The sequence below is a fragment of the Microtus ochrogaster genome, chromosome 1 (assembly GCF_000317375.1).
Source record: "Microtus ochrogaster isolate Prairie Vole_2 chromosome 1, MicOch1.0, whole genome shotgun sequence".
In the NCBI taxonomy this organism is placed as follows: domain Eukaryota; kingdom Metazoa; phylum Chordata; class Mammalia; order Rodentia; family Cricetidae; genus Microtus; species Microtus ochrogaster.
Window position 1 is genome coordinate 60,166,648 of NC_022009.1, and position 26,094 is coordinate 60,192,741.

The window sequence follows — 26,094 nt, forward strand, 5'->3', positions numbered from 1 at the left end:
CTAGCTCTGTAGACCAGGCTGGTCTCGAAGTCACAGAGATCCGCCTGCCTCTGCCTCCCGAGTGCTGGGATTAAAGGCGTGCGCCACCATCGCCCGGCCAAATTAGACAGTTTTAAACTACCCTTAAAACAGCATCTTTCCAGTCAGCTGTCCTGTTACCTTTTTTGAGTGGATTTCGAGGAGAGCGAGCAGCCTCAATGGAAACTATTTATTGACCATTGCCAAAGGCCCGCAAATGCCTGCGCTGTGTTCCGATCGTCTGTATCCCTAAGTTCTCAAGTTCGAAACTAATCTCTAGCACAACAGTATTAAGACATGAGTCTTTGGGGGGCGTTTAGTTATGAATGCGGTAACTGCCCTTAGAAAAGGGAGCTCACTAGTGAATTACGCCTCCCCGTGAGGAAGAAATAAAAAGGTCCATCTATGAAGCAGTGAGCATGTTCTCACCAGACGCTCAATCTTCTGTTGTCCTGATTTTGGGCTTCTTAACTTCCAGATTGTCTATCTATAAGTTCCCTTGTTTACAAATTTCCCAGAAAATAAAGTATTTTGTTATGACAGTCAGTGGACTAAAACAACCTCACCTGTATGAACGCCATCCCTGTTTTGCGTTTATGCTGTCCCTGGGAAAGAACCTGAGGAGAGGTGCCTTATGCAGGTCCTGCTTTACTTCATAGCACAAGGGTTAACAAAATGCATACCTTCTGCTTTTGGGGGAGTCCTTAAGGGAGCCGATGATCTCAAGGTGTTAGCCGCAATGCCTTTGCTAAGGAAACCTTATGACATGGACCTCATCTACGCATATTAGATCGTTTTCCTTTGGACGTGCAAACCGGTGCAAATGCAGCCACAGTGTGGGAAGCATGTGGCTGTTTGTAAATAAGCATCTGCATGCGTTGCTTGCATGCGACAATGCTGCCTGCAGCAAGTCAGGAGAGAAGTCCAGGACTGACTTCATGGAACTCTTCTACACAGTGAGAGTGTCCACCACGACCTCAGCAGGGGCAGGGTCTCAGCTGAACACCTGTTTTCTGGGCACATCAGCTTTCCATCTGTGACCAGGGAATGAAAGTTATGGGCGTGTGAGTCTTTATTTGTTTGGGCTGAAAAATATGGGGAAAAAAAAGGACTGAAATGATCTGACTTAAGACTGCTTTAGAAAACCACTTAGAGAAAGATCTCAATTATTGGTGCATTGAGCTTAGGTTGTACCACTTTTTCTGGTGGTTTTGATTGCACTAAATATCAAATCTATGACTAACTAAATTCCAGATCAATCAGTAATAGTGAACTAAATTCAAATTCTTAAATTACTGATGCAGAACAATCATCTAGTTTATGAAACAAAGTATATTTTGTTCTCCTAAAATTACAAATCAAATGAAAGCATGTACTTGGTCCCTGGCCTGTATATAGTTGGCTGACCTTTGCCTTAGAAAATAAGAGAATATTGTGGCTTAAGGATGTCAATGGGTAAGTCACTCTGCATGGAACTGAAATTGACAATATAATAAAATCTAGAAAGAAAAACTTGCATGTTCTATGTCCCATTGACTTTACAAGCTGCAGTCTATCTGCCTCTAAGACAACTGTGCCAGAGTTTAGAATTCCATAGCCCAAGCATGAAAGGTGAGTTTATTAGCAAACGAGTCACACAGGAAACATCCCGGGTACCCTGACCACCAAGCTTCTGCTGCGTCTAAGTAACTCTGGAGTTAAAGTGCAAAAGTGACTATATGTAAGCCAATATGTGTGGCTGTGTTACAATAAAACTTTATTCACAGACACAAAACTTTGAATTTCATTTAATTTTCACATGTCACAACACACTCTATTTTCAGCCACATAAAAGATAAAAGTCATTCTTTGCTCCCGGGTCAAACATAAACAATCACTGGGTTGAATTAGGCCCGTGGGCCATAGTATGCTGTCTTAGAAAATAAAAGAAAACGTGAATCAGGAATGTTAGTGATCCTCTCGCACTCCATCGGAGATTTGAACCCAGCATCATCCGTAAGCCACAGCTGTAAAAGCCAGTTCGTCCTGAGCTTCACAGAGAGAAGATAACTGGCCTCACCCAAGCTGTGACTCATTCTATAAAACTGATGTGAGTTCTTTAGAAATGTCAAGACGGTGAGGACCAAAAACAGGAGCTATAGCAAGAAAAACTATTCAGGATCAGTAAGATGCAGAGCTAAAAGGCCTATGTGGTCATTGTTTGGGCACTAGACTGTAGGTAATGGCCCCTAAAAAGAGCATGTCTTGAAACTGGAGAAATTTTACTAAGGATTATTAAGTGATATTAAAGAAAATACCTTTGTTCCTGGTCATATTAGCTCAAGACTTTACAAATGAAGTGTTGTACTCAAGAAATAAATTTCAAATGGCACAATCATACAAGAAGGTTGTGTGCGTGTTTGTGTGTGTTTGTATGTGTGGTGTGAAGATGGAGGGAAAAGATATAAAATACTAACAATAAATATATCTGAATTGTAAGTATACAGACATTATCCCTCTACCATTTGGCTCTTCCATGGGTCTGAAACTAGCAAACTGAAATTGGAAAGACTGTGTGTACATGAAAAGAGACGGGGCTGTAAGACTTGGCAGTCCAAGTTGTTTCGAATGTAAAAGTTACGACACTTGAAGGTCAGTTACTCTGCAAAACTCCAGCATATTTCAATTTCATTCATAAGTGAGCTCAGTGTGGCCCATTTGTTGCCTCCATCTGCTTTGTTCTCAGTACTGCAGAACGTCTGAAACCTGAGCTGACTGAGTCAGGCAACAAAATATTCCAAACTGGGCTGTGGTAGGCCTAGACCCTCTTGTATGCAGATTTGTCCAACAACAACAACAACAACAACAATCTAAAAAATACTTTTCCCCTTTGAAACAAAAACCACTCTCCTCCCCACAGTCCAACCCAGACCATATGCTCATCTGACCCTTGAAAATGTAGACAGACTAGATAAGAGGCAAAGGAAGTAGGTCTGAGGAAAAATAATTTGGAGAAACGTCATAACTGGTCTAGAGTCTGGTCAGAGAGAAACCTGTAAATTGGTTGGAGACACACAACATGTTCAGTTGCCTATGGATGCCGAGGTCACACAATGCCTCACACAAGTGGCCCCCCAAGGAATATTTGGGTGCTGGAATGAATAAGTGAATAAATAAATGGACGGGCAAATCTGTTTTACATGGAGATGTCAGGTTCGGATCCCAACGTAAGGAAAAGATTCAAGATGACTCTGGCACCGGACTGGACCACTGAAGGAAGTCATGGATTCTTCTTTTATTCACTTGTTTATTTGTTTATTTATTGAAATTTACAATAATAGAATAAACATATATCTTGAATATATTTTAGAGAAAACTTAGCACTTAAACGTCAAGATGCTTCTCTACATGTATGATGGAGACGGTCCCTTGACTTCAAGGGTTCCGTCTGTTAACATTCAGTTCGGGTTGAAACGGACCTGAAATCATGACATATGAAGGGCGGTCAAAGGAACAGTGCTTAGGAGAGACCAGCAGGGCGACCATGGGACAGAGGGAACAGGAGTCCTGTGGCTGCTGGCTCTGCAGCAGACATAGGACCAATGAGCGAAACTAAGAGGGGGGCAGGGAGGGACACCCTGTGGACGTTAGCAACCCATGAAAGCACATTCTAACAGAAACACGTGCCCAGAGGAGGGACACTTTGCTTTACCAAACAGCAAACCATTATCGTGGGACATGTGTAGATAGAGTTGTCTGAGTTCATACAAACCAGATGGGCTGGTTTCAAGGGTAACTTGGAAGGTAGCGTCTACACAGGTGTGAGGCTGAGTTTCTTCCATCCCCTCTGACTGGAAAAGGCATTAGTAAGTCCAAAAGTCAACCTAAAAAAATTGGTGCTAATGTTAAGTAGATAATTAATAAATACTTTCAAATCCCAAGTCTTCATGACTATGTAAGAGGCAAACAATACACCTTGGCCCATTAATCTTTGAATGGCTTCCCAATGAACACAGATGATATCAATTACTGACCAAGAGAAATTCAGGTTGTCTCAATATATAAAATAATGCCTAAAAGAGGTCCAAAAATGTCCAAAGATGTCCACGCCTCTTGGATTTCGTCTTCCTTGTATCTCAGGCTACTATCCCTGCAAACTTTATTACTGCCTTGAGCCTAGCTAGGTTTTCCTCACTGCTCCCTACCACACACTTACACTAACCTTTCCTCTTGCAATCCTTGTCCACACTAAAACTAGATGTCTCCCTAAGACTCCTTTAGAAGAAGTCACTACATATCTACGCACCTAGAATGAGCCATCCATTAAAAAATCTGTGCAGGAAAGCTTAGAAGGGGCAAAACCCACACAAAAGTATTAAGGCCTGGTGAAATTACAGACAAGTGCTATTTAAGTGGTCCTGGGATGGTGATACTAATGTCCTAGTCGTAACATAAAATAAAGCCCCAAACAAACGACAAGTCCACCTCGTACACTGCACTGCACACCAAAGCTCCAACAGCTCCACGAACACTTTCATTCCTCTGCATTTGTCCTTTTCTCATATTATTATTACATCATATTATCACATCAGAGTGATCCCCCGCCGGTATCCCAGCCTCTCCCTCCACTCCTCCTGACCTATCACATCAGAGTGATCCCCCGCCGGTATCCCAGCCTCTCCCTCCACTCCTCCTGACCTATCACATCAGAGTGATCCCCCGCCGGTATCCCAGCCTCTCCCTCCACTCCTCCTAACCTTTCTCTTTGCCCCATCCCTTGCTGCTGTCTCTCTCTTATGACTCTTTCCCTACCCTTGCCATCTCCCTGTAGGATGCTATGGTGTGTTGTCTGTGTAGTGGGCCATTTTGCCTCTAACCAAGATGAGCCTCCAAAGGCAGTTCATGGTTTCTAGCTACATTCCCTGAATCTCGAGCAAAGACGCTAATGGGTGGTCCTGGTGAATGAATGATTGTCATTTCTGTGGCTACATACTTCTGTCATGTTCTGTCTGAAATCTAATAACATACTGCGAGTGGTTTCGCTTTGCACATCTTTATCTAGTCGTATGTTTTAATGCAGAAATCTCAAAATAAAAATTTTATATATATATTCCATGTTACCCCACTCAATACTCTGATTCAGCAGATTCTGTGGAATACCTACTGTGTGTCAGGCACTTTAGTAGGAGTGATACTATAAATTAAAAAGCTGCAGTTTCTCAAGTCAAAAAAAAAACAAATGAAATATTTCTCTGCTGATTTTCTTAATGAAATAAATACACCTGAAATCTATAGTTTAGATAAAATAATAGTCAATTTTTCTATACTTTTTATCATCCACCAAAACCATTCAAATAATTATTTAAATTAAATAGGACATGTAAGAGATCTCCAACGACAACTTGAAATCATTAACAAGTAGAAATAGAAGCATTTAGTATAAAGGGTTTTTGATTTAGGGAAAATGGCCTTTAAACACTTGCTGTTTCAGGATGTTCACTTACAGTGAAACAGAAAGAGTCTGAACGTTATGAAGGCTTCAGGCTGAGTCTGCAGTTTAAGCAACTTAAGCCTTTTCTGCCATATGGATATGTTGGAAGCTGATATATGATATTTTTTTCTTCAAAAACAGATGCAAGAATTTGGTAAGAACACAGGTAGAAGGGATCATTAATTTTCCTTTCCCCCAATATGCTGTTTTTATTATGCCAATTTTAATTACCATGCATTTGAATGGGTTTAAGGCTTATATTCTCCACATCACTGGACATCACAAACGTGAAAGCATTTTATACTGTCATACATCAGTGTTTGTTCTAGCTTATACATATGTACAGGAATTATTCGCAATCCTCACCTTGCTATTTCCTCCTCTCAGACCCACAGACCATTACCACGAAAGCAGCTTTTTCATGAATGGAATAAGAAAGGCAGCGAGGCACACAGTTCGTAAAACAACGTTTTTCTCATTACCACCCCGAGAAGCATAGAAAACAAACAAACAAACAAACAAACAACAGTAGAATGTACCAATTTACAATATACAACACCACCAGAGTTGTTTCGTGAAGTGCTGCACAGAACAATATTAAAAAGAAATAATTAAAACGATGCTTTTAAATGTCATTTAATTTTGTAACAAGGACCAATATGTCTCCTCTATACCATAACCAAATCAAAGGCTAGCTTTTTAGGTAAATCTCTTTCAATAAACAAAAAAATAATACCATGGAATTTTTCAGAGCAAAACATCAAATTGGTCAAGCACTGGCGGGGAGGGGTGCCATTCCAGACAGTGGGTTTAATGGACCACCAATGTGGTGAACTGCAGAGCTTGAAAGGGGAGGCAGGAGAGGAGGTGGCAAACAGAGGTCTCGCTGGAGAGAGAGGGTTGACAGAGGTAGCTTGGGACGGGAATCCATAGGAGAGCAAGCAGCTGTGTAGACATGAGAGGTGAGCTAAAGAGAAGCGATGCACACATCCAGATCACAGAGCCCACATGGACAGACTGTTCAGAGGAAAGGCGGGTCATCTTCAGAAAGTCAATGTGACAGGTGTCAGTGACAGCAGGACGGAAGCCAAGACCAGCCCAGGGTGGATCAGGCCAGCCCTGAGCGGCAGCCAGGCTCGCTCTAGGAAACAAAAAGGTGACAGGAATAGGTTGCAGAAATATCTCTGTCATTTGCAGAATGAAGCCCTTTCAGGAAGCTGCCAGTGGGGGACCAGTTGCTAAAGATCTGAAATCAGAGACATGACTAGCTCACTAGCTCAAGCCTCAAACCACATACAAAAAACCCTACATTTTCAGTTCAGCAAGATGTACAGATACTTTAATATATTTATATGGCTCCAATAAATAACAAAAATCAAGTATATAATCTTTTCTCTGGGTCATCATTCATTCTTCTGTGGGTGATCTCACTTTTATTAAGACGGTTCCACATCTGTATGAGAAGGTCAGGCAATTAATACCAAGGGACGTGACGATGCGCGAACAACAGTTCGCAGACTGCGTGGCCGGCTCTCGGGTTAGCACGCCCTTCAGTAATTTGTGTGTGATGTTGAACAATTCTATTGTGCAGCGATGAAACAATCACGAAGTTGCGACAGTCTTAAATGCCTTAGCGCCTCACCTATAATTGGGTATAATTAGAATTTACAGCTCAAACATGACTGTGGTTCATTTTTAGGCACAGGAAACAATGAGAAAACTAAACTGATTCAATTCTCTTTTTATGTGCGATGATTGCTATGAATTCGTCCCAGGCTCATTCTGTCCTCCTTATTTCTAAATGACTATAGCACCTGGTCGAATCGGAACAACATCAAAATTTCAGGATACAATTACTTTAGGTTCTCAGACCAGCGCTCAAAGCAGGCCCCTGCCTGCCTGGCTTTAATCTACATTCTGCAGAGCTCTATCAGGTTTGTCCTGACCTCTTAGAAGCAAGTATTCTTTTGTGTTTTTCTGTCTCTTTTTATAAACTTACAACTTTGTGCAGGAGTCAGAAAGAGTTTTCCAACTGTTGTTCTGCTCCAGCCAAACAGGAGTTGGGAAGCTAGGGGAAGTTAGCAGGAATAGGGAGACAGATGGAGGCAGATGGAACAAAATTTGGGACAGTAAAATAATGCAGTAATTCAAGAACGCACAGAGCAGCATTGCTCAAATGCTGAGGAGGTGACTCATCAAAAGCTGCCACCGAGCGGGGAACCCTCGGTGGAGCAAATCCTGTCTCAATAAAGAGCTGGCAATTGAGTTCCCTGTGGGTGATCAATTCTTTCAACTTGGCACACTTGGGAATAGGCAGGCCAAATGGGCTCAAGCCCAAATATCCCCCCTCCCCTCTCTCTTCCTCTCTCCCCACTCCCTGTGTGTGTGAGAGAGACTGACTTTATTTAATAAAATCATTTTTATTTAGCATGGTAAGTTATTCAGATGTGCCAGATAATTCAAATCTCATCCAGAAGAGCCTCGGTTTAGTAAGGCGATTTAAAGGTAAATTTTACAAAACTATACGCATGGTGTCTAGTGAAAGAATAATATACATGCCCCCAATGGAGTTCCCTAAAGCTGCTTGGCCAGGCCTAACCAGCGCCAGTTCAGTAGGAGGCTGAGGCACCGTGTGAGAAGGGTTTGTTTCTACCACGTTCTCGGTTTATGAAAGCAGACAAGAACTTTAAACTGCACATGTGCAAACCTGAATGCGCATCCAATTAACAGTCATCCAAAACCTGAAACTCCGGCCACCGCCACACTTGCAGACAGATAAAGCAGGCAAGACAATGAAACTAAGACCAAAGAAAGTAATTAAGACCCCCCTCTTGTCACTTGCACACACACACACACACACACACACACACACACACACACACACTGTGTACACATCAAGCCATCACAAAACCTGAAGGAGAAGACATCAAAGTACACCCTGGTTGCACATGAGGAGTTAACTTCTTATGCGGCAGGATTTAGCCTGCCTGAATTTTAGGGTTAAACCGTTCATCAAAGATCACAGGCTTATGATGAGGATTATGAAGAAATAACTGTCAGAATACAGCAAAAAGATTAGCGCAGAGTACCTCTCTTAGGCAGGTCCTAGGTGGTGTTTCAGACATACACTGTGTGCTTCCTCCAAATTATCAGAAAGAGCTGCATCTCTCCAGTCACCTCGCCTTTGATGTGACTTGCTCTAACTGACCTCTCTATTTTTACAGAAATGCGACACACAAATGGAACCAGTGAAAAGCCCAGCCGTTGCCTGGGAAGAAGTGCAAATGCACTCACTGTCAGGCCCTACTAACGCTCCTCACAAGAGTTCAGAGGTTTCTACTTTGAACATAGTAAACAAAATAATTTTCCAAAACTCTTCACAAAGAATTTGCTCCAGTTGCAGACTCTATGCGTGATCCTACGTCATGAACACTTTCAAGTGGAATTATAATCACTTCGTCATCTGAGAATTTATTTCTGGGCAAAGAGCTCCAGCAAACTGACTTGGGTGAATTGTGCTGTCCTGATGCAAGGACGGTCTTGTCTAAGGGTCCTCGAATGGCTGTTAAGAAGAAGAGCCTTCACTGCTTTGGACCTTGTGGTAAGAAGAACAATTACAAACAAGCTCATTCAGATGTGATGTGTCATCTTTACCAGGCCCTTTCCTACGCTTTCTGACATCAAGTGCCAAAAGCTTAGCAGCATTTTCAGACTAGGTAACTTCTCTGGTGACTGTGTTTCCACTATATGTGAAAGTTTACACCCAATGCTTGTAACTAGCCCCAAAGCCAGGCTCCAGGCTGTTTAGTTACATGATGTCACAGTGCGCACACGCAACACACACACACACACACACACACACACACACACACGCACGCACGCACATGTATATACACACATGCATGCACTCACACACACACACACGTGCACACACATCCTTGAAAGTGGATAATAGGGGCCACATATGGCTGCTGACACAGCTCTAGGCAGGTAACAAGTCACTTGGGGGCGATGTCAGTTCTGCAGAAGTAAAATCTGGCTGCTTCTCCCTTCGCCCACAGTGGAGCCTGGTGTGGGGTGCAAGAGAACCCTGCTGCCGGGCAGGCAAGCCGCTGATAGTTTTACACTGTCTGTGCTTGTAAAATGTGACAATTACACAGATCCATCAGCACCTTCACTTCCCTCAGTCAAAAAATGGAATCGCTCATCATTTACATTTCATTTCAATTCCATTTCTCCACGTGAGGGAGCGAAGAGACTCCTGGAGGAGCAAACAGGGAGAATACATTCCAGAAGGCTTCTCCAAGGCCTGGGCTCTCTCTGCTCCGCATCTGGGTAGGCCCGGTGATTCGGGTCACAGTCACAGGCTGGCATGCTCAGGGTGCTGTTGTTTCCTTTTTCAGAAAACAAAATCAGCCAAGCTCTCCGTGCCTTCTGTGGAGGCGGGCAGAGCCTGCATCCAATCAGTTCTAACAAAACTCGCTCTGAATTAGCTTATGGAATCCCAGTTACTTTCCCTTAATGGTCAGTTTTACTGCGTACTGATGGAGAATTTGATTATAGGGTGGGCACCACGCACAGAGAACACATTTCTCTCTCTCCTACTTTTGTTTTCCCTCGCAGCCAATTGTAAATAGGGTCTGAAATAGAAAATTAGTGAAGTGCCATTAGTAAGTAGGGTGGCTGTCTTCAGCTTTGCATATTGAGTTTATTTTTAGGGTACATATATGGTATAGGTTGCCCCCCTCGCTCCCCTTTCTAGCAGCTCTACATAGAATCACACATTTTAATGAGCTTAGGGCACAGGTGTTGCAGGAAAAAAAAATAATGATGTTTGCCATTCACCTTTCAAATTAAATAATGTGTTTTTAAATAGTAACTTTTTTCATAATACATTATGGGAACAACATTTATCTGTCACATTTTAAAAGATGTATTTGTAATAAATGTAAATTACTTTTAGAAAATCAGTAATTAGGCTCATCAAAAAATAAACAATCTGCCACAAAAAGATAATCTTTAGCATAGTTAAGTATAATAACTGTTATTTGAATAAGTTAACAAATTAGGGTAGATTGCTTCTGTAATTCATTTCCTATAGCACGAGTGTAGGTTACGCATTAGGTTTCTGCAGTGGGGGTGGAGGTGGCACTATGCACCTCACCCGTTGGCGAACTACAACTCTCATATTTGAAAGCTAAATTCCTCTTTAAACTTGATCGAGGAAGTACATTCATCATTTGGGGTTTAGAAGTGGAAATAACAGAATCCTTATGTCACTTTTAGAGCCATCACACCATCCCGGAATTATCAATCAATAGCTGTCTTATTAAATATGAAAAGTAGAATGACTTTCTCAAAAAAAATGATGGCAATCAGCCTGTCATCTTCAGGCAAAATCCAAAAATTCTGTTTTTATCAAAACGCCATTAAGTTGTCACATATTCTCCCAGCCCTTGTGTTCTGCGCTGGCTCTCAGTCTGCGTGTGTGGAAGTCAGGGGATCTTCTTTGAAACCAGCCTTCCCCTCCTGCTGGAATTCTCAGGCATGGCTATGATTAGGAGCTGAGACAGCACAGCCCTTCTGGGTGAAATGAGGGTGCCAGCGGTTATGTGGGTAAAGCTCAACTCTGGAGACACAGCCTTCCCCCAGTCCTTGCTCATGAGCAGGAGTGCCGAGTGGGAGCTACGGAGCGTGCATTCCGACCTTAGAATTGTCAGGGATGACTGTGGCTTGGATAGTAGTTTTCTCTGCCAGTTGAAGAGTTTGAAGCCCTAAACTGATCAGCTGTTTCCTCAGATATTGTATTGCTCTTGACAAAATGATAAAACAAATATAATGTCATTTAAAATGTCAAATTTTCACCAGTTTTCCTCTTTTGCTTTTCACAGTTACTTTCACGGTTGTAAGCGTTTCTACTTAAATGTCCTATTCAGATATGTATGTGTCGTGACTAGTCAGTGTTCTCTAATTCTCTAATGGCTCTATTAATGCAAACTCTCTCTCTCTCTCTCTCTCTCTCTCTCTCTCTCTCTCACACACACACACACACACACACACACACACACACGTACTCGTACATACCTTTCAATGAGATGATTTCCATGCTTGGGGGCATTTACATTCTACCTATGCATGTTTCTATGTCGATCTTCATGAAAGTTTACAAGCTTTTCTTTACAGGTTAAAGTTTGTTGGCTGGGATACAGCTTGGTCTTGACTTTTGGCTGTTTTGCCTTCAATGGGAGAGCTTGAATTTTTGATTTGGCTGAAGTAGCATTATTGCCTTCTGGCATTCCTGATTCACCTTGGTTCCTTGCACCTCCATCTTTACTGGGCTGCCCTGAAGGAGTGGTAAGCGCTGAGCTTTTTGCACAGCCCTGGAGTGTTTGGGATGCATCATCCACTTCCTTTCCATTGTCACCTCCTTTCTGAGGGGAAGGTCCTGACAGAGCCACCATGTCTGTCTCATTGAGTGGGAAAGCAACATCACTGAACACAGGAGAGCTGGCTGTCACTTGCATTGGCATAGCAACTTCCTGGGGAGCTGCTGGTTCATCTGGAAGGGGACTAGAGAAACAGGCTTTCTCATCAAGATCATCCTCAACACAAGCTTCAAAGAAGCATTCGATGTCTTCCTTGTCATCGAGGCTAAAGTCCACAGCATCCGGTGGCAATGGAGTGCTGCTCTTCTCGTCTATGTAATTGGTGACCTCCCCACAGTCACTGTCATGGGATGAAAGAGATAAGTAGGAGTAGAAGTCTCCCTTTCTCAGGGGCATGGGCCGATGGGAATGTTCCAGCACTTTCTCCTTAATTTGAGTTAGTGAAGTGGGGGCCGCCACCTCACTCTCAGGTTGAGATTTACTTTTTAGGGCTGTGGACGCCATGTCAATGATTTCCTTCACAAAGTCGTGCACTGAACAATCTTCAGCATCTTTTTCATGGGAAACATCTGGCTGGCAGTTGCAACAGGAAGTGCTGTTGCTGATAGAAGCACTTTCCTCTGTCTCATTTTGTCCGAGTAGGCAGCAACCAGCAGATTTTCCAGCCCCACTTGGTGCCTCATTAGACAAAGCTTTCAGTCCATCACTGTCCTGTCTGCTTCCAACTCTGGTTCCTGACAGCAATTCTGGGCAAGGGCTCTCATCGGGCATGCAGGGGGCACTTCCATTTTCACAATGGTGGAGATTTGAGCCTGTCTGTGGAAGATGCCTGTCACTTGGGGGTCCAAATTCCTTTCCAGCAACATTTGAATCCTCTGAACTGTCCATTGATGCTCTACACTCACTGTGCTCGGAGTCAGAACTCTGTTTCACGTCTAAACCAAGGTTCTCTGATGCCTCTGAAGTTCCGTTCTGCTTCTCCTTCTGTCTCTCCGGAGCACTTTCAATATTGCCATTTTCCATGTCAGCCATGTGGGGATCTTTAATAACTTCGTAAATATTTTTCTTGTTTTCACCTTCTGTTCCTAAGTCATGAGTTCTGAGTGAATTCCTTCCATTTCCATTGTTTTCAGAGAGACATTTTATGGAGCCGTTCAGAAGGGCCTGGATGTTTAGGGTGTCTGAGGGGTTGACCTCACTGCGGCCCCCATCTTTATTGCCCTTTATTTCATCGGGAGCACCACACCGTTTCTTTTCTCTTGCCAAGGAAAACTTCGGTCTTACCCAAGTCTGCAATTCTTTCTTTATGTAGTCCAGCCCAGACATCAGGTGGCTTTCTTCATAAATTTCCTCGTCCGTTGCAATACTGGAGTCATCGTCCTCGTCTTTGAGGCACAGCTCTTCCTCAGTCAAGGTGAGCGTGGAGCTCGAGAGGAGGTCACTGTCATCTTCGTCGTCGGTGCAAGCAGAGGTGCAAGAGACATTAACAATCATGCTAACGTTGACATCACTCTCATCAGCCACCGAGCGATTCAGGCGCTTCCTGAATGACACGTTGGACTCTGGGACCTTGTTTTTGTGTAACACGATATCCTCCGAGCAAAGCGAGAGCTCCTCGCTACTACTCAGTTCTGTCAGAGATGCTGCTGAGTCCTCATTGATAGATGAGGCAACATCCAGTGACATCTGGCCCGTGAAAGACATCCTTTGGGAGCTGCTCTGGAGGGTGATATCAGAGACACTTCGCTTTATCTTTTGCTCCGAGGGGCTCTGGATGTTCTCCAGGCGATTCAGGAGGTCTAATGTCCTCTTGCTCAGCTCACCAACTGAACCACTGCTCACGCTTATGTCCCCGGAACTGTGACAGCTGAAAAGATCTTCGTTGCTCTTATAGGATGTCCACCAGCTCTCTAAAGAGGAGCTCCGCTGGAGGCTGTCGCTGCCATTTTTAAAGACACCTAACCCAAACAAGTCACCCCCTGGAGAAAGGGACTCTACAGATGAGCTACGGGAGACGAGGGAGAGCTGCCTGGCATTTGGAATGCCCGCCAGCGTCTCTTTGTCGCCGCTTTTATACGAGCCGCGACCCATTTTATGGGGCGCGCTTGCCAAAATCCTCTCATGGGGAGGCGCATCTGGTTGTAACTCCGGAGCCTGATGTTTAGATCTGCAGGATTTTTTATCAAAATAAAAACCACAGAGAAGGGGATCCTCCACATGTGCCTTCTCACTCTGTGACTGTTGCATTAGCATTGGTAATTTGAGTTTTGAGCCTTGGAGGTATGAGTAATCATAAAATGTAAACACGTCATGTTTTCCTTGTAATCCTTCTCCTAAACAATCGGTGGTGTGTTTGGTACCGCTATTTAAATCTCCAGCTTTTCCATTTACACAACCCGCTGGTGAGACGGAGGACTGAGAGATATTTGGAAGCTTAATGCATTCGTCCCCGTCTTTAAATTTTTGCTTTAACACGTTGACTGCATCTCCCATTTGTGGGTCCAGATGTTCGGTTTCAGGGTTACTTGGGGACCCATCCACCATCCCGAACAAACACATTTCAGAGTTGGTAAGCATCTCATTGTCTCCTTCGCTGACAATTCCACTCTCGCTGCCCGAATTCTGGCTCATGTCTCCACTGTGACATGGGCAAGGCCTCACCAAACTGGTGCCCCCTAAAAGATCTGGCAACGACTTTGTAGAGGAAAATGAAGAATCCGTACTGAGGCTCTTAGTTAATGTACCAGGCTGGGCCTGGCCTGTAAGCTTTGGGCTGCTTTTCAGAAACGGAGTGTGGCTGTCCTTGTGGAGTTCAACGTTGTGAAGACTGTACACTTGGTAAACGTGTGGGCTGGAGGGTGCAGTGATGTTTGAGGTATACTGGGACCCACAGTCACCTGCCTCCTCCTCATACCCAGGGTCCTGGTGGCGTGTCTCTTCAAGATTCACTGAGGGTATGAGGGGCTCTGGGTCTTGATTAAGGTCGTTCGATTCTTCGTGCAAACTAATTAGCTTGTTACTTATATCTGTCTCATCCCACTCTAGGGCATCTTCACTCATGCCATTCAGGTCCATCAATCCAGGGTCAATCACATTCAAAGACTCCTGTGTAGAAGGGAGGAGAGAGAGAGAGAGAGAGAGAGAGAGAGAGAGAGGAGAGAGAGATTAGAGAATGTAATGGAGAACTTTTATCTATTATAAAGCTCTTGAAAATTAGAAAATAAAATTGAAGCAGAAGTTGGGGGTGGCAGCATCAGTAACTCTGCCTCTCCTTGAAATACTATCCAGACACTGTGGGGACAGCTCTTCTAGCAACAACGATTGTCACTGAGGCGTTAATGCACATTCACATGTAAGATACAACTATCACATGATCCTTCACGGACTTCGCCATTTCCTGTTGATTGTACTATATTTTAAATCTTGGTTTGGGTTGGTCATTGTGGATTGAATATAAAATCTGTCGCACGGGCTCATGTTTTGAAAGCGTGGCCCCCACTTGATGACACAATTTTGGGAGCTTCTGGAGAGCTTTGTGGGAAAGGTTTAACTGGAAGAAATGTGTCACTTGAAGTGGGTCTTTGGGAAGATCATGTCCCGCTCCTTTCTCTGCTACTTCTTCACATCAGAGCAAATAACAATCCTCTGCACATGCCCAAGGACATGGGGTCAAGTGACCATGAATGTGTTCCTTGGAAACTATGAACCAAAAGAAATCCACCTTCCCTGAGATTATTTGTTAGATATTTTAGTAGTGTTATTCAAAAGCAACAAAAAGTGTTAAAAACTATCTAGTATATGAAGGTTAAAGAGTCCATGAAGTTCCTCAGAGTACATTTATTCTCATTTTGTTTACTTCCTGAATCTGTCGTCGAATACGGCCTGTAGTTATGCATTGCAACCTTCTTACCTCGATTTCTGGGTTCTCCACTTAAATTCCCATTTACCTGAGAACCTAGATCAGAGTACACACCTTTCTTTTTCTTTATTTCCTGGGTTCTGCCATGAGAACTCGTCTCTGCCACACGTTAGATCCAAGATGAGCAACACTGGCGTCTTCCTGACGATTCCAGGGCAATTTCTTAGCCATTGCCTCCTCAATCCCTGTCTTCTTCACTCTCTCTTTGACTTTTGTTATCCATCACTACTGATCCTGCCTGTCTTCCTTACGAGAAGACTCTTCCAGTCCCACATGCTAACTGTCTAAAGATGTTCCTGACCCCCAGGGATACCGTGGCCCACATGCCCTCGTAGCTGTTCTCTGCCTCCCTTTATGAGAACTCAATATTCTCTAGGACATTTTATGGCTATTTATGTAAATCTTGAGATGTAGCCATTAAATGGGCTCCCACAGCATCCCCACTTGTCATCCAGAATCTGGTCACATTGTAGAGCCAAGGAAGGTGACACAGGCACTATGGGCCCTGATGGCAGCTCCTACCATTGAACCATAAAGAGCATCCTCAGTTCCACGTGCACTTAAGCCGAGGAGGCAGATGCCTGGATATGACTCCAGAACTAGCAGACTAGTTAATGCCCCAACTCTGCTCACCAGCTTTATTCCCTGCTAGTTAAGCTTTTGAGGCATCAATACTATCACATATAAAATAGACATTGCTCTTTGGATCTTTCAAAATCATTCTTTGGATGGAATGCGAAATAATTCTAAGTCTCCAGGGAAGCAACCCATATTTGGCAACTAATTCCTACCACGAGCAGAATTGCTCACAAGCTCCTTGCCTCCTCCTTGGCTATCTCCTTCTCACCATGGCTTCTAATTTACTCTTAAAAACAATTCATGATCTGATCGGTAAGAAGGGGGCGATTCCTTTAACAAGCCAGAGTTTTCTCATTACAAGTCAGGTTATCTCGGCTGCCGTGCTGCTTCCATTCTTCAGAGGCGGGAAGACAACCTCACCTGGAGCACATTCGAACACATTCTCAAAGCCCCATCCTTCCTGTAGCCGATAGTGAGAGGACGCCTCCCAAACACAGTAAGTGTACAATAGCCATTAGTGCTTTATTATCCTGGATATGCAAGAGATTCTCTGTACAACCCGGTTTAGTTTAAAAGAGTCCGGGTATAAGGCAAACATCAATTAGAGGCTATTTAAATCTTTTCTAACAGGGATCTTTCCTGCTGCCCATGTTCTAGCAGTTAATCTAGTACATGGCCAGTTATCACAGCCACTTAGATACCCATTCACTGTGATGAATTTTTATTACAATTTCTGTTTATTCTTTGCTTACTGATAGAGGGAAGGACTAAGGACCAGTCGGTATAGGTAATGAGTGTTAAACTCTTCCGCTGTAGGAGCCATCAATCAGTCTACTCAAATAGTATATTAATTTCCAACACCATCTTGCCCGACACAGTACTGACGACGGTGCTGATAAATAATTAAGCTTTTGGAGGAACTCTTTGTTATGTCTGCTCAACTTGGATGTGTGACAGCGGAGGCTTTTCCAATGGGGTCTCAACCGGAGAGGCAAGAATTGTGCCATCCTGTGCCAGGAGCCGCACCTAAGTGATGCTTGCCGCTCACCCTGTCTCGGGACGCAGTCATGGGCAGATGCGCGTTATGTCTTTACAGATTCAAGCCCATGAAAGGACAGAACTCTGCAGTACCTGAAGGAGCGGATCTAAAACCGCTGGGATTAAAGGATTAAACTTGGTTTGTGATTTTTTGCCTTACCTCTTTTCCATTTCAAACTTCCTCAAATTTCTCTGTGTGGTACTTCTAGGGAGTAGCTGACTGGATCTGCTAGGAAATCACTCGCTTAATAATTCAGCACCTTCCCTATTAAAGAAGTCCTCACTCTACCTCACCCATTTCCTGGTTAGTTGACCTTGGCAAAAGGGCTTTCACTTCCTCTCCCCTTTCCTTCTCTGTCCTTCACCCTCTGGAAGGTTGAGAGCTCCTCCCTCTTGCCCGGCATTTGTATTCTAAGGAAATGTTTCACCCAGATGGCCATGATATTAATTGATAAACCTTCCCTTAGGTTCCCAGGACCCAGAGTATCACAGCATCATTGTAGTGCTGTCCCCTAACTAGGCTTTGGTTCCATGAACTTCCATTGGATAGTTCTAAAGAAGGAAAAGACATACCATCAATGACAAAGACCCCCTCTCAGCCTATGCCTTCCTTGGCCTTTTCCTTTCCCTCTCTAGACAAGCTCCATGGATCCCCAAAACCTTGTACATAGAGCACTGAGGAGCTAAGTCCCACATCTTTTTCATGGCCAACTATGCATAAGCATAAGGCAGTTTCTTCCACACAAACTCTGGACTCTATATTAGCCTTCAGGAGGAGGGCAGCCTGGACCTCAATCCCAGTAACACCTTCTGGTTTTGTATTAAACTCTGTAGTATTTTAAATACAAATCTCAATTTCCTTGGGATTTAGCCTAAACCATAAAACACACCCCTAAGGTAAGAAGGAAATAAAAATGTTCAAGAAGAAGGACACAAGATGTTTATACAACTATACTGTTGCTTTTTGTGCAACTGTTGGGGTGGTGGGAGGGGAGTAAGGCCATACACATAGACACAGCTCATCTTCTTGGTGACAGTTCAACATAGACAATAATTCTCAAACTAAGTATTTGACTTGTTTTTATTATTGCAGTTTGTAAAGAAATTACGTAGAGCTGTTTTTAAAAAGATGCACATGCTCCCATACTTGATAAACTGGTAAGTCTGAATAGATTCACACCGAAATCTAAGAGCTTTTGAAGAAAGGCACATGAATGGCAGACAGTAAATGGGAAACCTGTGACTGTGGAAACAGCTGACACAAACTCATCAGGGACAGCTCTTTCCTCCAGAAGTCTCGTCAGTTGGGTTTTAGGGAGGGCAAGGAGGGTGAGTACTGGGGTGGGGGCGGGGGTTGTCCTTCAGGCCAGAGGCTTATTGGCCTCTGCAACAACACAGAGGGGCTCCCTTGTAGAGCCCAGGAAACACACCAGGTCAAGGGAAGGGGACCACTGGCGTAGGTGCTGAGTGAACCCACGGCTCACACTTGCTACAGGGACAGTCGTCACACTTCCTCTGTGTGGACCCAGTTAATGTGTGACCCACACTACTTGGAAGAGGTAGAGCAGGGCATTGTGGGGGGCTTATGCTGGGTGGCAGGAACCATTCTTTCTTCGGTAGGAGGACGGGGACTAGGTTAACGTTTGACAGTGAGACGTCACCGCTCACTGCAGCTCTTGAACACTGCTTTGTATGTTCTTTCAGGACTCCGTGTTTAGGAAAGAATTGCCTGGAAGATCTGTTTCACTGTCAGTATGACGTGACAGTTTCATGACAAAAGAATTTTGTCCTAATCAGGGTGCTATATAAATAATTGTAAGTGCTTGCACATGTGAACGTGCACACATACACACGTGCATGCATGCACACACACTGATATTTTTACATATCTTTTCAAAAAAACAAATGGAATTAATTTTTTAAAAAATATGTATTTATTTATTTATTATGTATACAATATTCTGTCTGTGTGTATGCCTGCAGGCCAGAAGAGGGCACAAGACCCCATTACAGATGGTTGTAAGCCACCAGGTGGTTTGCTGGGAATTGAACTCAGGACCTCTGGAAGTGCAGACAATGCTCTTAACCTCTGAGCCGTCTCTCCAGCCCCACAAATGGAATTAAGTGATGCTAGTTTATGTTATTACTTTTATTCTCTAAATAAGGTTATTTACATACCCATCTGTATCAATGCCCTCTGAATCACACGGCTTTAATTGTGTTAGGTCTTACAGAACTGCTCTTCTAAGATTTTTTTTTTAAAAATTTCATGTTTATGGGTTTAAAATTTTAAGTGTGTTTATAAGAAATGAGAACGCATTATTACCTAAAGGATGGAAATGAGAAAAATGAACAAACAAGCAAACAAACAACAACAACAACAAAACAGCCACCTGGTAAAGATCCAATGCGCCTGACTCTGGGTTTCTTTAGTTTCTTTTCAAAGAGCCCTCATCAAGGAAATTTCTCTTTGCAACCGACAGAGACCGTCACAGGAAATCACAACCAATCAAAATTCAGAGTTCTGTACCCAGTGCCGAGTGACACATGATACAGCTACTGAACCTTCGGCTCAGGGGTCAGTTGGGAAGGGGCCTAGGGAAGATTCCATGAGGCAGAGGGACAGGAAGTTCACTGTGAGAATGTGTCTCCTAGAAATGTCAGCAAGTCTACACTCATGAAGCCTCTCCACCATGGCCACTGAAACATTACCTGAACAGGTTCATCGTCAACAGACATGCTAACATGGATAGAAGAAAATCACCAAGCTCAGCTCTACTCACAGAGCTGCAGACAACAGAGGAATGCTGAGAGTGGGAATGCATGCAGCAAGGATGCATGCAGCAAGGATGCATGCAGCAAGGATGCATGCAGCAAGGATGCATGCAGCAAGGATGCATGCAGCAAGGATGCATGCAGCAAGGATGTATGACAGAGGTGGTACACATCACAGCAAACCAGAAGCAAGAACAAGGCAGGAACCAAGGGGCCAAATGCTCAGTGCCTAGCGACATAGGCCATACTTCAACTAGGCCATACTTGCTAACTGCTCATAAGCCCCTCCTCATAAGCAGGCCCACCAGCTGAACAAGAAGCACTGAGAACATGGCCCATGAGGGCCACCAGAAGGTATACACATGAGTGTGGAAGAGATGATGTGGACATTGGGGGATAACGTAGAGGAGAGAAGGGAGAGAATGCAGGGATATGGCTGGAAAAATAAATTTGAACCAGGAGAAATAGCAAAATGCAATAAGTATATTTATTCATACAGCATTTTTCTTAACCACCAACTTTAACCAAAAACACATTAGAAATTTAGCTACTTTTTAGATTAAATGTAGGTAGGAATGAAAAAAAAAAAACACCCACAAGGCAGAGTGATAATTGTAAAATAATTCTCAGTTTGCATTACTCTGTCTCTTATTGAGTGGAGAATAACAGATTCCAAGCGAACAAGAAAACTGTAGAAAATAAGACAAAAAGAAAGCTGTTGACCATTTATCAGCTGAATGAATTTGGGGTAGAAACTCACATAGACGTGGGCTTGAGCCCCCCCCCCACAACTGCATTAGCTGTGATCTTCTATAAATCATCTAGTGTCTATAAAAACAGTTATAACATTCATCTATCAGCATGCTGTGCCTACTCCACAGACTGTTGCAGGCATCCATATGAATGCCTATGGGCCGACTTGTGGGGGACAATGATTGGCAGGTCTCAGCATATCTTCCCTCTGCTACAGTGAGATGAGGATGATGATATGGCTCAATGTTAAATAACTAACTAGGTCTACATTACCACAGCTGGTTAGCAGGCACACATGGGTTAGTTAAATATGGATTAGATGCCTTACTTCATTTACGTTGTAAACACAGTGATGCCTTTATTTTGTATGCTCTAACCGGGTCCCTTCCACAGGAGAAAAGCAAACGAGAAAGACACCTGCCCATTCTGTAGTTCAAGAGCTTTCTATTTATTGAACAGAATCTTTTCTTGAAAAGTTGGGTCTGTTGTCTGTGGCATTCTATTATAGCTGACCCGGGAGAGCAACCCAACCCTTCTCACTATCGGATTGACAATAATGTTCAGGTAACTTGTTTAGAAACGCTTCAGAAACTGCTTTCAAAGCCTCTCGCACTAATGATCAAAAAGCGTTGTTCTTGTGAATGCTCTTTTTCAATACCGAATCTTATCAGAAGCTCAAAACAGACAAAAACCCAGCTGTTTCACAAATCTCACTGGAATGTGTTAAGATGAACATATTTCCTACTCTTGCTGTTTGCGTGAGAAACACTCTCTGTAGGTGCTTGTATTTGAACACTTGCTTCCTAGTTGGTGGCGTTGGTTGAGGAAGTAGCTCTCCTTTGGTGGGAGCCTTGCTGGTGAAAGCGAGTGAGTGGGGGCAGCCTTGGCTGGTTTATAGCCTTGCCCTGCTCCCCGTTTCTCTCTGTGCTTCCTATGGGTGGATGGCAGTGTGATCAACCAGCTTCCTGATGGTGCCACCAGGCTTTCCTGACAGCTGCCATGCCTTCTCCACCACGATCAATTCCAGCCTCCTTGAACCTTAAGCCAAAAATCAATCCTTTCTTCCATGCTTTCTGTCAGGATATTTATTACAGCAACAACGAATTAACCAATACAGACATAATCTAAAGTTGTCAGGGGGAAAAAAAAGCTATTAGACGTGGTTCCAACGAATAAAGCAGTGGGAAATGGGGGTGTTCCTTCCGTAAATAAACTTCACAAGGACAGGAACGTAGCCCATCCTATTTCTGGGATAGTCCAGCATACAAAATAGTTTATGACATAAAACAGGCTCTCAGAATAAAATTGCCAAGTGAATTGAAAGAAGGGCTTACTCTCAGCCTCTCAGGTTGTTGTGGGAAGACAGACAAAGGTCGTGGGGGTTAAACTGTGCTGTGCAAAACCAGCAAGAGAATCACTGGCTTTTAAAGGCGTGACACTGCTCAGATATAAAAGCTAATAGCCTTGAGAATTGGGGCAGAATAAGGCAGCAGACACAAAAAGCCACGCTCAGTTGTCATTTGATATCCATGGAGGATACGTTCCAAGAAATGCCCCAGAGACCAAAATCTGAGAACACTTGGTTCCTTGTGGTGCTGGGGATCAAACCCACGGCCTTGCATATACTAGGCAAGTGTAATACCCACAGAGCTCTGCTTCCAGCCCTGAGTGGCAATGTCTTGCATAAAATGACATCTTTCAGAACACATACCATACTTTAAATCCTCTTCCAATGCCTGTTCCAGTGTAAACACACTGTAAGGGGCCGCTACCCTGCACTGCTTACGGAGAACTGACAGGCTTCTACACATAGCTAGGCCAGAGGCAGTTTTATCCCTAAATATTTTTAATCTATGTCTGGTTGGATCTATGTGTGTCAGTTAAGGGCAGGCTATAATATATTATTTCCCTTATTACCAGAGCAGGTAACTATTCCGAGACAGGTAATCTCAGGAATATTTGGAACAGGCAAATTCAGAGACAGAATGCAGACTGTGATTTCCAGGAGCTCTTTCTTAGCAGGAAGAAAAGATGCTGTGTCTTTAATAGGTCTGAAATTTCCTCTGAGTGATGAAAATGTAATAAAAATAGAGACAGTAGCTGTACAGTGTTGTCCACGAACTAAAGACCCTAAAGTGATTCACTTTGAAATGACTACTTTTGTGCGAATTCAGAAAAAGTCACTGAATTAAAGAAAAAAAGAGCACCAGTTACCTTAGAGATACCAGGTTCATAGGCTGGCACGTGAGGCTATAAGCACGGGGCATACCGGAGAGCAACCTGAAGGAGGCGGGTCTGCAGCCAGTCTGCCACTGGGGCTGCCAGGCTGCTTACCACCCTCCTTCCCCTCTCACACCATCTGGGAAGAAGAGAACTGGGAGGCACAGCAATGTCAGAATTCTGATCGTCCTAACCCTTCTCGCACCGCTCCAGACACAGGAGGCACCCCAACAGTGTGTTTATTTGACAACTGAAAAGCAGAACAAAACAAACAACCCACTGAGTGCTTCAGTTTTATCTTGTCTGTGAGAAATAGGCTGCCAAGAACTTTGATGTTCTATAAGCAAAGAGGCCCAGGGGCTGTAGGAAGAAATTCCACAGAAGAAAGCAGAGTTCACGTGAGCACACAGACACGCACAGACAGACAGACAGACAAACACACACACATACACGTTAAAATAAAGGCAAAAAGAAAAAGCAAAATAACCCCACCAAACAAAGGAAAACAAACCAAACAAACAAAACCCTGAACACTTTTCTGTCTCTTTTTTTTTGGTACCTCAGGTTAGCAGAAGGGGTAGCCCGAGAAAAGTGCTGCTTCGATTAAAAAGCCAAGAATAATACAAATCATATTCTATTTCTGTTTTAGGTTCTGGCCACAGAGAACCTAAAACCTGAGCATTTCCCAAGTGACAGTCATGGTTTTCCAGTTTTCATGAAGAGTCCTTTTGAATTTATGCTGAGGAGGCCATTGAAGAAGGGGTTCTGGATGGCCTCAGGCGGGGCCGTCATGTAACACATCAGTTACGAGGGCTCAAACTTTCTTCTAAGGACCACCAGGAAAGAAAGGTGTTCCTGAAGATTCAAACTCTAGAACTGTTGAAGGACACTGAACGAATTTCCAGGTACTTAACATCTGAGGGTACAGGAAGAAGGGTATACCCCACAGTCATGGCGGTTTTGGGCTGCCTTCCACCTACCCGACATAGATCTTTCACTTGGCTAATTCAGAATTTGCCTCTTTTTATAGCAGACAGGAAGATGTAAGTATCTCTCCAAGCTCTGAGAGCCTTTCTAGAAAAACTATTAAAGCTGAGGCGATGGTGGAGGAGCTCGGAAGCCTGCCAGCATCTGTAGTAGGACAGTCCTCTGAGACTCCCCTTTCCCTCACGGGATCTGGTACCAACTCTGCACAGGAAGTGCCGGAACTGTATCAAAGGACCCTGAGCTGGTATCCTGGAAGTAAAAGCTGTGTGTGGAGGGAAAGCCAAGCACCTGCAAATATGCCATCAGAGGATTGGGTGTAGAAATGGTGTTTTAATGGAGAAGCAATATATTTGTGCCAATAAATTAAGGACATTTAGATTATTTCATAATTTATATATAAATCTTAAGTGTCTAACTTCAATGCTGGTAATATTAAAGCTAGGTGGAAATCAATCAATGCCTGTACCAACCTTTTCTTCTTAATTTTTATATAAATACATTTTCATATTTTGTCCTTGTTTTCTTCCTCCATGACCAGAGGGCTGGCACTGTGTTGGCCATGGTGTTTCCAGTGCTCAAAGGATCCTCTCACCTCGGTCTCCAGAGTGGCTAAGACCTCGGACACCCACGCATTGTACCAGCTCTCAGGTCCTTTACTGTTAACCTCCATTGCAGGGCAGAATTACTTTCTCATCCAACTATCAATATTGGACTAGAAGAAACTATAAATTAGCCTATTTCTGGTAGTAAACAAACTATTTTATCTTGGCCATTGCTTTACATTCAAACAACTGAAATTTTTCACTCCCCCCAGAACAGGCACAAGAGGGGAGGGATTGGATTTCTCTTCTCAGTCTCTCTCCCAGGTGACCCTGGGATTCTTCTTAGAACTTCAAGACAGTACCAAAGTTACAACTGTTAAATAATTAATATGAATAAAAGTAAACTGGGAAGTTTTTTTTTTTAATTAAAGGAATTTCGTTTTTCCTACCTCTTTGGGATTCTGTAGGCCTGAAACGATTAAAAGGAAGTTCAAAAGAAAAAGGACCTCAGTGAAAGAGTGGGAGCTCCAAATGGAGTAGAGGTGTAGTGCTGACTTTGTCTACTGCATGGGAAGAAAAATCTAAGACCAGCTACCCACATGCCAGCTGGCTGGAGGAGCTCCCCTCAAAGATAATGCCTCGCCTCATTTTTCTCGCTTATCCCAGCTGTTTGATATTTGCATTCTTGGTATCAGGACTTCATAAAATTCTTAGAATGATGACATAAAATTCTTAGAATGAGCTAGAAGTAGCATAACATACATATGGGAAACCCTTGCCCATACACAAATGTTGTCCTGAAAAGCCACTCACGTGTTAGCAGAGCTGGCTTTTGTCCCGCATCTATGCTTTACAGAGTACGCACACGGCTGTTTTTCCTTTTGCAGTTTTGCTTTCCACGGTTTCAGTAATTCATGGTCAACTGAGGCCTGAAGATATTAAATGGGAAATTCTAGATATAAGCGGTTCATAAAATTTAAATTGAACACCTCTCTGAGTATCATAGCAAAGCTCACTCTACCCTGCCCCATTCTACCTCAATATGGACCGTCCATCCATCTGTCTGGTGTATCCACTGGGTATGAGCTACCCACCTGTAGGTAACTCAGTATTCACCTTCATCTTAGTTTCTTATGATCAAGTCACTAACTCCCGTTTCATTAGTTTGTAAGAGCCTTGTGTCACAAGAGTATTGATGCTGGCGTTTTAAATTTGCCAAAGAGATGCCATAGAGTCTTTTGTTCCCTTAAAAGTTCTCAGTGAGGAAAGAAAAAGCAAAGCTGAACACGGAGGTTGCCAAGAAGTACCGTAAGAATAACTCCTCCAACTTTGAAATTGCAAAGGAAAAGGCAATGTGGGCTAGTTTTGCTTTCAAAACTCTAGCAGCAAAAGCTATGGCTACAGTGT

General features: G+C 43.4%; 1 protein-coding gene across 3 annotated transcripts in view; it reads right to left on the bottom strand.

Annotated features, from left to right (window-relative positions):
* Nucleotides 1-3,284: 3,284 nt before the first annotated feature.
* The window catches only part of Akap6 (A-kinase anchoring protein 6), a 387,996-nt gene continuing 365,186 nt past the window's right edge, over nucleotides 3,285-26,094 (bottom strand). For 2 of the 3 annotated variants that reach the window (XM_013347205.2, XM_013347218.2), the window contains exons 13-14: nucleotides 11,573-14,979; nucleotides 3,285-6,629 (exon numbers count right to left, since the gene is read on the bottom strand). In XM_013347205.2, coding sequence (XP_013202659.1) covers nucleotides 11,614-14,979 — 3,366 coding nt within the window. In that variant the 3' untranslated portion in view covers nucleotides 3,285-6,629; nucleotides 11,573-11,613. The other variant, XM_013347211.2, reaches the window with a different exon arrangement.